The sequence below is a fragment of the Triturus cristatus genome, chromosome 1_2 (genome assembly GCF_964204655.1).
Source record: "Triturus cristatus chromosome 1_2, aTriCri1.1, whole genome shotgun sequence".
In the NCBI taxonomy this organism is placed as follows: Eukaryota; Metazoa; Chordata; class Amphibia; order Caudata; family Salamandridae; genus Triturus; species Triturus cristatus.
In genome coordinates this window covers 554016860-554028571 of record NC_140580.1, presented here as the reverse complement: position 1 = coordinate 554028571, position 11712 = coordinate 554016860, and the positions used below count along the sequence as shown (strand labels likewise).

The 11712-nt window shown below is 42.2% G+C and overlaps 1 protein-coding gene across 2 annotated transcripts in view; it reads right to left on the bottom strand.

The window, feature by feature from the left end:
* Positions 1 to 610: 610 nt before the first annotated feature.
* Positions 611 to 11712, bottom strand: part of ARMH3 (armadillo like helical domain containing 3) — a 772183-nt gene continuing 761081 nt past the window's right edge. For both annotated transcript variants that reach the window (XM_085606447.1, XM_085606449.1), the window contains one exon: positions 611 to 1483. In XM_085606447.1, coding sequence (XP_085462573.1) covers positions 1391 to 1483 — 93 coding nt within the window. In that variant the 3' untranslated portion in view covers positions 611 to 1390. The remainder of the gene's footprint in view (positions 1484 to 11712) is intronic.

Here is an 11712-nt window from a genome sequence, read left to right as displayed (position 1 = left end):
TAAACAAGAAGGCAACACAGGGAAAGAGGCGAGACACACACGGGTGTGAGAGACGTTCACAGAGTCAGCAGAGGGAAGGCGTTGAAGCACATAAGGTCGACAACTGGAAAACCCATGAGTGCTTAAATGAAGAAGAAAAAGCAAGCAGTGGGAGGAGACAGTAATGAATCCAGGGGAGGGACAAACACAAGAAGAGGAAGGAAAGCCCACACAGCTAACAAATACAAAGTAATAAAATGAGTAACAATGAAGCAATCCGAAGGTAAGCAATACGGGTGCTCTAAGCCAACTGTAAGATAACAAAATGTCTTGGCACAGGCAAAGCAAGCACTGTCTTAGGTAAGACCTAAGGACAAATACAGTATGTGGCTTACATATGGAAGCAATTTAGATTAGTCATTCTTCTTAGGCCAGTACATTCTGGGAAGGATAATAGACAATAGTCCAGGGATACGTAATGATGATCTGAGATATTCTACTTGTACAACCGTATAGGTGATAAAAACCACAAAGCTTAATAAGCCCTTCTTCCTGCATGGTTTTTCTGTTTAATAACATCATGGAGCACATTAGAAGAAACCAGAAAGTATAATTATTCATATACAACACATTAGATTGCATTTGCTCTTTAATCATTTTAGCTCATGGATCCATCAAACTAAAGCATTGGGAGTCAAAACGTGTTAAAAATAAATAATACTTGGTGCCACTGTATTTTTGCATCCTCCTCCTCCAAGTTTGTGTATTAGATGCTTTTATGGACATCACTTTCACAGTGGAACAACAGTCGCCAGCTTGAATTATTAAAGAGGGATATGCCAGGGAGATTAAGTGTTAACACACATATGTTGCTTCAAATGTTTCTGAAGAGTCCTTAAGCAAGAAGAAAAGACTTAATTGTGCTGCTTTTTGCTTCATGCCAACTTGGACTTCAATTAAGGGATATTTATCCACTGCAAAGTCCAGGAATCACTTATTTACTATAGTACTGGTTCCAAAAACATATTCCACTAGACAAAAGATTATCAAACACCTCACCCATCAAATCTCTCTGCATCCCTCTACCAACCCCGCTTGACAAGATGTAGATTACTTAAACCAAATTCGGAGAGCAGTCACGCATTTTAAAAAAAACACATCAGGACACAAAGATAAAAACTGATGGATTTGTTATCTGGCTAATTACTTCCCCTATAGTCTTTAAGAAAAAAGTATTTGTGGGGTTAGCTTCAGCACAGATGCCCTCCTCACAAAAGTGCTTGCTTGTGTTGTCAGTTCAGTAGACTTCGCTGAATTGGAAGGTGGATCACAAGCCGGAAGCCCTATAGTAAGACATACTCCAGTACTGAAAGTCCGCAAAGGAATGGAACGATCCAGTGAGGTATCCATTTCAGGAGATGGTGGAAAATTCTTTGAGTAGAATTTCCTGGCTTAATGTATTAAATGCAAGATTCCGCCGTACATTGATGCTGATAGAACGAGCCTACAACGAAATAAAAGTTTTATTTATTTAAAGGTCAATTATGAATGTAACTTACTGGCTTCTTTGTGTTCTCAACAGAACATATGCATTATTACTGCCATGCAATACAATACTGATAACTGCTTTAATAAATGCACTTTGGTACATTAAGCATTATATGGTGGAACAAGGCGCAGCATGTGATTTCTAGAATAAGTTCACACTGCAAAAACAAAATTACTTACATGTAATAATGGATCCATAACCCCTTGCTTATGCATGCCATCACCTCCTATGAGCATTAACCAAGAAAATAACATGTACAGACGCCTGGCAGATGTCCAACACAATAACACCTCTTGCCAACATTCTTGTGGCAACCTAGACTCTGGTGGAATGAGCCCTAAGGGCTTCAGGAGGCAGCTTTCTGGTAAGGGAATACCATGTCTTTATGCACATGAAGATCCTTGTAGACAAGGTTTGATTCTAGACCTCTTTACCCATTTTAGCACTGGCAAAGCCAATAAAAATGATTTTCCACCTAGTTCTCCTTCATGCTCTTGATATAAAAACTAAGATCTCTTCTGGGTCAAGCAGATGCAACTACTTCTCTTCCTTAGAGGGATGAAGTGCAGCAAAGAATGCTGGAAGAGTGATAGATTGTCCCACGTGGAAGGGTGACACCACTTTTGGCAAAAAAAAGGCCCAAGTTCACAGCAACAAATTATCAGGAAAGAGGATGGGATATGGAAGTTGTACTGAGCTTGTAGCTCACTGACGTGGCGTTCAGATGTAATTGCAATGAGGAATACTGTCTTAATGGTCAAAAATCTCAATAAGCAACAGCGCATAGGCACGATGGATGTGCATATGAAGTGCATGAATGCCAGATTCAGGTCGCAATGCAGCATTATAGAGGGAGCGGGGAAGCCTATTGACCGGGAAGAAGATTTCTTGCGGGAGAAGACTCACAAGCAGGAGCAGGTCTAGGCCCACGACTTGGAGTGAGAGAGGGACTTTAAAGAGTCCAGTGATTTCTTCCTGCGTCTAAAATATCATTTCCAAAAAACCCCTAGCAACCCCACCTTCTCTGCTAGTGGACTACGACCACCATCTAAATTCAATCCCCCTTCGTCTCTGATGCCACATAAACTTCTGGCTTTCGAACAGGTGGTTATGAGGGATGTGGACAATATACTAACTAACAGACAGTATGTCCAATATAACATAAGTAAACAAGAACGCGCAGCCCTGGACACATTAAAAAACAATCCCCATATCGTGATTAAACCCGCTGATAAGGGTGGTGCCATTGTTATACAGAACACCGAGGACTACAAAAGAGAGATCGACTCCCAGCTGGCTATAGATGGGAACTACCTGAAATTACGTAGAGACCCCACCCAGGACATAAGTAAGACTATAAGGAACCTTACTGGTACTGCTCTGGAGAAAGGTTACATTAACAAACTAGAACATGACTACTTGAATAATAAACATCCCAGACTACCCACTATCTATACCCTCCCCAAAATACATAAACGGATGCAAAATCCCCCAGGGAGGCCAATCGTGTCTGGCTGTGGCTCAATCCTAGAACCTCTATGTAAATACATCGATGTATTTCTAAAACCCATCGCGGAACAGACTCCCACCTACTTAAGGGATACCATGCAAACTATACAACTCTTGGATGAATATCCATATGACCCGGACACTCACTTATTAGTTACTATGGACATAACTGCCCTTTATACTAACATCCCACAGTTGGCAGCCCTCCAATGCATTGAATTAGTACTGAATGCCAGACCTGCACAACACTTGGTTCCCACAGAATTCATTGTGTCATTACTTAAAATTGCCATGACCCAAAATTATTTCACCTTCTTGGGTCAATTTTACGTACAGACTAAAGGCGTGGCGATGGGGGCCAGCTTTGCCCCAAATCTGGCCATCATTTACATGAGTGAGTTTGAACATCAATATGTCCTCAACCAGGTAAACCAATATCGTGAGTGTATAGAACTATGGCGTCGATACATCGACGATATTATATTCGTTTGGCGAGGTGAGGAAGAGGATCTCAAAAAATTCCATCTTTGGTTGAACACATGTTCAACTGATATCCAATTCACGATGAACTACAGTAGAGAAAAAATTGATTTCCTTGACATCACAATCAAATCAGACCCAGAATCAGGTAAACTATACACTACACTATTTAGGAAAAGTAGCGAAAGAAATACACTACTACGTTACTCAAGCCACCATCCCCGCAACCTACGTGATAACTTACCTTTTGGACAGTTTTTACGGATTCGGCGAAATTGTTCAAAAAAAGAGAATTTCCTGGAAGAGTCCGCAGGTTTATTGTCCAGATTGATAGACCGTGGCTACCCAATCAGGCTTCTGAAAAAAGCGCGGAAACGTGCATGGTATAACCACAGGGAACTCTTGCTAACACCCAAAATTAAAGAGAAGATCCAAGAGGAACGGTTGGTTTGTGTAACCACGTTCAACACCAAAAGTAATGCCATCAAGAAGGCCATCAACCAGCACTGGCATCTAGTGGCTGACGAATTAGGTAACATGCCCACTCCACTTCACGCTTTCAGAAAAGGTAAAAATATTAGAGATTACCTGATCAAATCTCTACTACCTACTAGTCAGACGGTAGGACAGATTACCCTATGGGGTACCCCGGTCATGGGTCACTACCAATGTGGCTCATGCAAAGCATGCGCTCTAGCCAGAACCATCAAAGAGTTCACACATAACAACCACACCTACACACTAAGGGAGCACAGCAACTGTAACACATCTGGAGTGATTTATGTTATCACCTGCCCATGTAACTTTCTATACGTGGGTCAAACCATCCAGAAGGTTAAGTGCCGGATACTGCAACACTGTAGCCGTATCCGATGCAAGACACCTGGTGCCCCGCTGGTAGAGCACTTCACCAATTTTGAACATACAGCAGACAGCCTGAGATGGTGGGTTTTGGAAAAAGTTAAACCTAACCCAAGAGGTGGTGACTTTACTGAAATACTGAATAAGCGGGAGTATAGATGGATTCATTCTTTGGACACTGTCACCAGGGGTTTGAACGAACTTGAAGAAACCAACAAACAAGTTTCTACTATGAATCAAAGATAGAGTGTATCTCCTCCCCGTCAGCCCCAACTCAATCTGCGGTTAAAGGGATCTTTAATCAGCACCATGTATTGAATTGGAATAGGGGGTGACTTTCATCTGGACACCCGTTTACTGTAGAATTACATTACTGTATAATTGTGTTTTATAATTGTGTTTTATAATTTGTCAATACGTGTGGACACATGTTTTGTGAATTTATATTATTGTTTTTTGTATTGTCAATAGTTGTGGATACAGGATCTGTGAACTGAAATTGTTGTTCTATGCAGTGTCTGTAAGGTATTGAAGTATCCCTACTGTGCCTCATAAGTTTTCAAATATGTTGATTGACTTCATCATGTTCCAATTTGATCTCTTTCCCTATTTCATGTAACTATGGGAACCCCTCAATGTACACTAGTCTTTCCACACTGCTTATAGACTTGTATACGGTTGCTAATAGCAACAACACGGCAAACACTTGGGCTCTCGTTTTTCACTTTGATCAAGTACGGAGACTTACGCTCCGGTATCGAGTGGATGAGGAGGACTGTACGCTCCCTACACCTCAGACATGCGATTTAACACCCCCCCGCCCTGTAACATTGGGTTTTTTATGTTGATTCGATCGGGACTAAAACAATTACACTAGTCCTTTTACTATTTCCGAGTCTTTCGTCATAAACTCACATACGGTTACCTTGGTAACCGCACGGAGCCGCGGACGAGCTCACACTGCGCTGGGGCTTGAACGGAGACGGACGCTCCCGGGTTTTTTCCTGCACATCCTTTGTGTTCGCATGGTAAGCTATTCCATTGCCAATATCTACGCATTGTAGATTATTCACTTACTCAGACGTAGCTTTAAGTAATTATGCCCCTTCCTTGTTTTTATCCTTGATTGAATTCTACGCATCGGCTATCCCTGAACAGACAGCGGATACATCGCTATCAGTTTCTTGAAGCGGTAAGATGCTTTTGGGTTTTTTACTGTTCATTAAGGGCCTGCAAGATAGCCACAGCCCTATCAGTTCCACTTAGCTCTTGGCTATCATAGCAATTCTCACGATGTTTTTGGATCAACTGTTTTGGTTTATGACTTTGTCCAATTTTGAATTTATCTTATTATTCCTTCAATTAGACACAAATTACCTGATCTGTCATAGCAAGCCCTCCACTCCGGCAATTCTCCCAGTGGAATTAATCCACTAGGTATGTGAACAATTCTAACATACCATATATTTTTTAATGGTTTTAATCAGGACAACCTCCTCACACCCCCTTGTTTTAATGTTTCAGGTGGTTCAGTTAAGATCACCTTCCAGTCAGGTTGCCCCCTCTTTGGTCCTGATGAAGACCCGCAAGGCCAAGGCTTAAAATTCCCAAGGCCATCAAGACGGGTCGAAACGTCGACGCCCACCCTTTACTACCTGGGACACATTTTCAGTCTCTCGTGCAAGACCATCAATGGGGTCATTTTCTGAATTATACTAATTTTGTATCCAATGAATGTGACCAGGTTACTTGGCTTCTGGACGGTGAATTACAACCGATCCTCTTTGCCTGAAATTGATTAAATACTCCTACTACTATGTATCTTCCATTCCTTGTCCTATTCACGCACTTTTCAATCACTTTCCTTTGATGCACGTCTCTTCTTGGAGCAACCCTGTTCTGTCCTATGAATATTGCAAAAATTGCTAAAAATAAAACGTATGTATACCAGCTCTCAGTGTTTTGGATGTTGTCCTTTGTTGGATTGAATTACCTATTTAATATTGCGAGCCTTTGTTCTTAAAGAAAATTTCGTTTAGGCTCATGATTAGCGAATTAATTGACTAAGCGAACTATTATGTCTCAGATTTATTAATCATTGGTTAAGGACCACTGTTTTTGGTACCATTCTTCCTGAGTTCAGCATGATTTTTTCATGTGTTCAGCTATGCACAGCTTTACTTTGCGGACATGGATTACCTTTAGGTGCATATGGGCGCACTCATCGACGACCTGGAGTTGTGCCTGGATCCCAAATACAAATTTCTGCAGCCTTCAAGGCTTGAAGCCAGCTGTTTAAGTTAACAATGGTCAATGTACCAAATTGTAAATAGGTCTTTTACGCTTCTCTAACAGGTGTCCTAATTTTGTTAGTTTTCACTGTGATTCTAAAACACAACAGCACTTTGGTACCTCAATTGCTCATGTTAGATAATGCTAATTTGCAACTCTGCTTGACAAAGACAACTACCGTAAAAGCTGCCTCGTATCATTTGGCATATGGGAGCACATGATAAAAGACTGCCCTCGTTTTAGCAATTTGTGTAGTGAAATCACAGATTTTTTAGTAGCGGACCATTGGAAAAGGAGTTCCAATAACTGCTAAATGGAACTGTCAATACACTTCACCTACCCTATGTAAGTCTGCAAATAGCATGACCATCTCTTATTTGTGAACAGGCTTGCTGCTAGACATTTCATAGAGAAAAAAATTAAAGAGAAATTGACCCTAACCACCTACTATTTGAAGATTGGATAATAGTGATGCAGGCTATAGCCAAATTTCAAAGATACTACTATAGTAGGGTGGGCCTACGTGACAAGGTGGAAAAGGTATGAAGTCAATGCCTAGTTAACATTTGTGCTGGTAAAGGTTAGATTAGGGAGGGAAGAAGGTAATGAATGTATGACTCATTAAACAGAACTGATCAACGCATGACAGAATTATCATGAACATAACAAGCAGGGTTTTCCAGAAGCAGGTGGCTCAAGTGATGAAAAATGAATGAATATGGGGTCCATTATTTAATACCTATTTTATTTTGTGTTCTCGATTTTAGAATCCTTCTCAGTATTATGTTAAGCTCTGGAAATTAACATATATATATATATATATATATATATAGACTTTGACAAAGACCGTGAGGTTGAAACGCGTCAGTCAAATTTCAATCTTAGAAATTATCCCGAGTGCGACCTTTTGTTGTGAAACTGAAGGATTCTGTGTGTGTGTGTGTGTGTGTGTGTGTGTATATATATATATATATATATATATATATATACATACACACACATTCACTGAAAAAACCATAGGTTTCAGGGAAAGTTATAGTTCATTTCACTCGCACAAAACCAGTGAAATTCCCCCGTTATAGTTAGTTTAGCTAACTATAACTCGCGCCCCCGCAATGCACTGCTGATGACGTCACATATTACATCACTTATGACATGGTCAGTGACATCACTGATGACATCACTGATGACATCATCCAGTGAGTGTGTGTTTCTGTAAAGTTGAAATATGTTTAATATATATAGGGAAAGGCGTATTGAAGAATGAGTGGGTGTATAAGTGTCTGAATGGTTGATTTAGTAGGTGCGTGACTGGCTCTATAAGTGAGTGATTAAACGTATCTTACTGAATGAATGTCTGTATCCGTCTGTCTGTTGGTGTGTAAGCGGCTGCATGGGTTTGTGAATAGCTACATGAGTGTCTATATGAGTTATTGATTGGTTGTCTGACTATCTGTATTGGTGCCTGAGTGTTTGTGTGGGTGGGGTGTGTGTGACTCTGTGTATAGATGTGTGAGTGGGTGATTCACTGGGTGCATGGTTTCAAGAGTGCATCTGTGATGGACGGTATGGCTGGGTGAGTGTGTATATGGGTGTGTTAGTGAGTGAATGCATATCTCAGTAATACATGTGTGAGTAACTACATATGTGAAAGGCAGTATATATGTGTGTTAGAGTATATAAATCGCTATAAGTGATAGTGTGTGATTATGAGAGTAGCTGTATGGAAGAGTGTGTGCTTGTATCAATGATTGTATAAGAGCGTAAGAATGTGCTAGTATTTGTATGAGTAAGTGATCTGGTGTGTGTGTATAACTGTATAGGTGAGTAAATGGGAGTGTGATTAATTATTTGCACGACTGACTAGGTGTGTGAGTACCTCTATGGATGAGTGGCAGTGTGTGAGTGTCTATATAGATGTATGAGTAAATATGATTGTCCTCTACTGAGTGACCGTAAGTATGAGTGATTGTAAGGGTGAGTGAGTGGATGTGTGTGTGGACCTAAGAATCAGTGAGTGGGTATGTAGTTATTGGTGTTGGAGTGTCATTGGTTTTGAGAATGGCCGTCTGTAATTTAGAGTGGGTGTATCAAAGATTATATTAGGGTGTGAGAAGATGCATCAATTTATCACATGGCTGATGTCATCAGTGATGTCATTAGTGATGTCATTTGAGATGTCATCAGTGATGTCATCAGTGATGTCACTGAGCATGTCATGAGTGATGTAATATGTGACATCAGCAGCAGTGCATTGCGGGGGCGCAAGTTATAGTTAGCTGAACTAACTATAACGGGGGAATTTCACTGGTTTTGTACGAGTGAAATGTCCAACTAACTATAACTTTCCCTAAAACCTATGTTTTTTTCAGTGAATTTCTAAGGTTTTTTAAATGCTAATATCTAACTATAACGTGCCTGAAACCTATGGTTTTTTCAGTGATTTTCAAGGTTTTTTTAAATGCTAATTCCTAACTATAACGCCCCTGAAACCTATGTTTTGTTCAGTGAATTTCAAAGGTTTTTTAAATGCTAATTCCTAACTATAACATATCTGAAACCTATGGTTTTTTCAGTGAATTTCAAAGGTTTTTTAAATGATAATTTTTAAATATATTGTTATATTTCGTTTTTTGATACTGTTTTTCAACATTTTTTAAACTATTTATGTTTACATATTTAATTTTTTAAATTACATTACATATTTGTAATATAAATTGGAATTTAAAAAAAAAATATATTTTTTTAATTTTATATTTGTTAAAATATATTTATTATATTTTTTATTGGTTTTTTTCCCAATCTTTTTTGGAGTCACGCACCCAACGCGAGAGGAGTCGTGCACCCAACGCGTTAGAAGTCGTGCACCCAACGCATAGGAGTTGCGCACCCAGCGCGTGCACACCAGGGGGCCGCGCTGAGCACCGCGCTGGGTGCACGACTCCTAATTTGCTCGTAATTTTTTTTTTAGCACCTATCACTAATTTCTATTTTCCCCGGCGACCCCATCCCCCAGGGCCTATATACAACGTTGGGGACCGTGGGGGGAGCCCCAATGCCCCCACAGTCCCAGCCCGCTCCCCACGTCCTTCGGGAGCCGGCATTGCTTTTCCACACAGGGAGCTGCTAACATGCAGTTCCCCATGTGGAAAAGCAATATGGTTTGCATTTTGAAAGACAAAGCAGGTTTCCTGCTCTCTCTTTCAAAATCCAAACCAAGTTTGCTATGACAGGGCGGGAGCTCACGCCCTGCCATAGCAAACAGCAATGTCCTGGGGGTGGGCACCCCGAGACACTGCAGGAGCCAGCCCTGGGGGGTGGCGGTCCCCAGGGCCATCAACTGCTTCAGGAGGGGGGCCACGCGGCCCCCCTCCCACAATATAAAAAGCCCCGGGATGGTGGTCCCCGGGGCTTGGGGGGGAGCCTTTGAGCCCCCCACCCATTTGTTTTTAAAGCCCCGGGGTGTAGCGGTCCCCAGGGCTGGGGGGCCTTTGAGCCCCCCCACCAATTTATTTTGTAGCCCCGGGGGGTGGTGGTCCCCGGGGCTGGGGGCCCCTCTGGGCCCCCCATCAAATGTAATATTTTTGCCCCCGGGATTTGGCCCCCCCAGGGGCTAATTATTAAAGAAGCGCGGGAGCCCGCGCTTCGTTTTAATTATTTTTTTACGGCAGGATCCGCGCACCCAGCGCGCATTTTTGTGTTTTTTCCCACCCCCCAAAAATTGGGGGGGGCCCTGGGGGTCCTTGTGGGACCCCCTAAGCAGGTCTAGAGGGTCAGGGTATTTCTACCCTGCACCCTTTATACGTTTTGCATACTTGATCCACTAATTTCTTGAGCCTCGTTTCTACCGAGGCACAAAATGGCTGCCAACACTTCCTGGTTTGGAGTGTTTACAGCCAGTTGACAGCCAATTAGCATGCAGCTCGTGATCGGGAGGGTGCGAGCTGGGTGCGCATAGTGTGCACGGATCCTCCGAGGCCATAGATATATCTATGATTTTACTTTTGATTTTTTCAGCAACCACTGAACGGATTTACACCATTTAACCAAAAGGCACGAGTGTGAACCAAGGGCTACCTCTTTGAAAAATTTGGTTTAATTCCGTTCAGCAGTTCGGGCTGCAGCTGCGATTAAAGGTTCCTATGGAAAATTGCATGGGGAAAACACGTTTTGGGACCCCCCTTTTTTCTCAGCCCCCGCTTGACGGATCACCCCGAGACTTTCAGGATAGGAGCGGACCGGAGCGCCCCACCAGTTTTGAAAATTTCGCGAAGATTCATCAACCGGCGCTAAAGTTATTCCAAAAAGAATGTTGCGGATTTCCGATGGATAATAGGTCCTAACTATAACTACCTACTGGCGACAGCCAGTAGGTAATATATATATATAGATATAGATATATAGATATTATCTACTGGCGGTCGATAGTAGATAGTTATAGTTAGGACCTATTTTCCATAGGAAATCCGCAACATTCTATTTGGAATAACGTTAGCGCCGGTTGACGAATCCTCGCGAAAGTTTCCAAACTTTTGGTCAGCTCCGCTTTGCACCTACCCTGAAAGTTTTGCGGTTATCCGTCAAGCGGGGGCCGAGAAAAAAGGGGGGTCCCAAAACGCGTTTCCCCCATGCAATTTCCCATAGGATTTGTTGTCGCAGCTACAGCCCGGACCGCTGAACGGAATGACACCAAATTTGGCAAAGAGGTAGTTCTCAGTTCGGACTCGTGCCTTTTTGCATATATGGTGTGAATCTGTTTACTAGTTCCTGAGAATATTAGGGTAAAAAAGTTAGTGATATCTATGGCGGCCCCTACCCGCACCGTAAGCGCAACCTCCCCGAACCGAGCGCGCACCCTCCCCGAACCGAGCGCGCACCTTCCCGATCGCGCGCTGAATGCTAACTGGCTGTCGAGTGTCTCTCTACATTCGAAACCAGGAACTGTTGGCGGCCATTTTCTGCCTCGGTAGAAGCGAGGCTGAAGATGCAAGGGGAATAAGTGTGTAAAACATATAAAGGGGGCAGAGTGGAAATACTCTGAC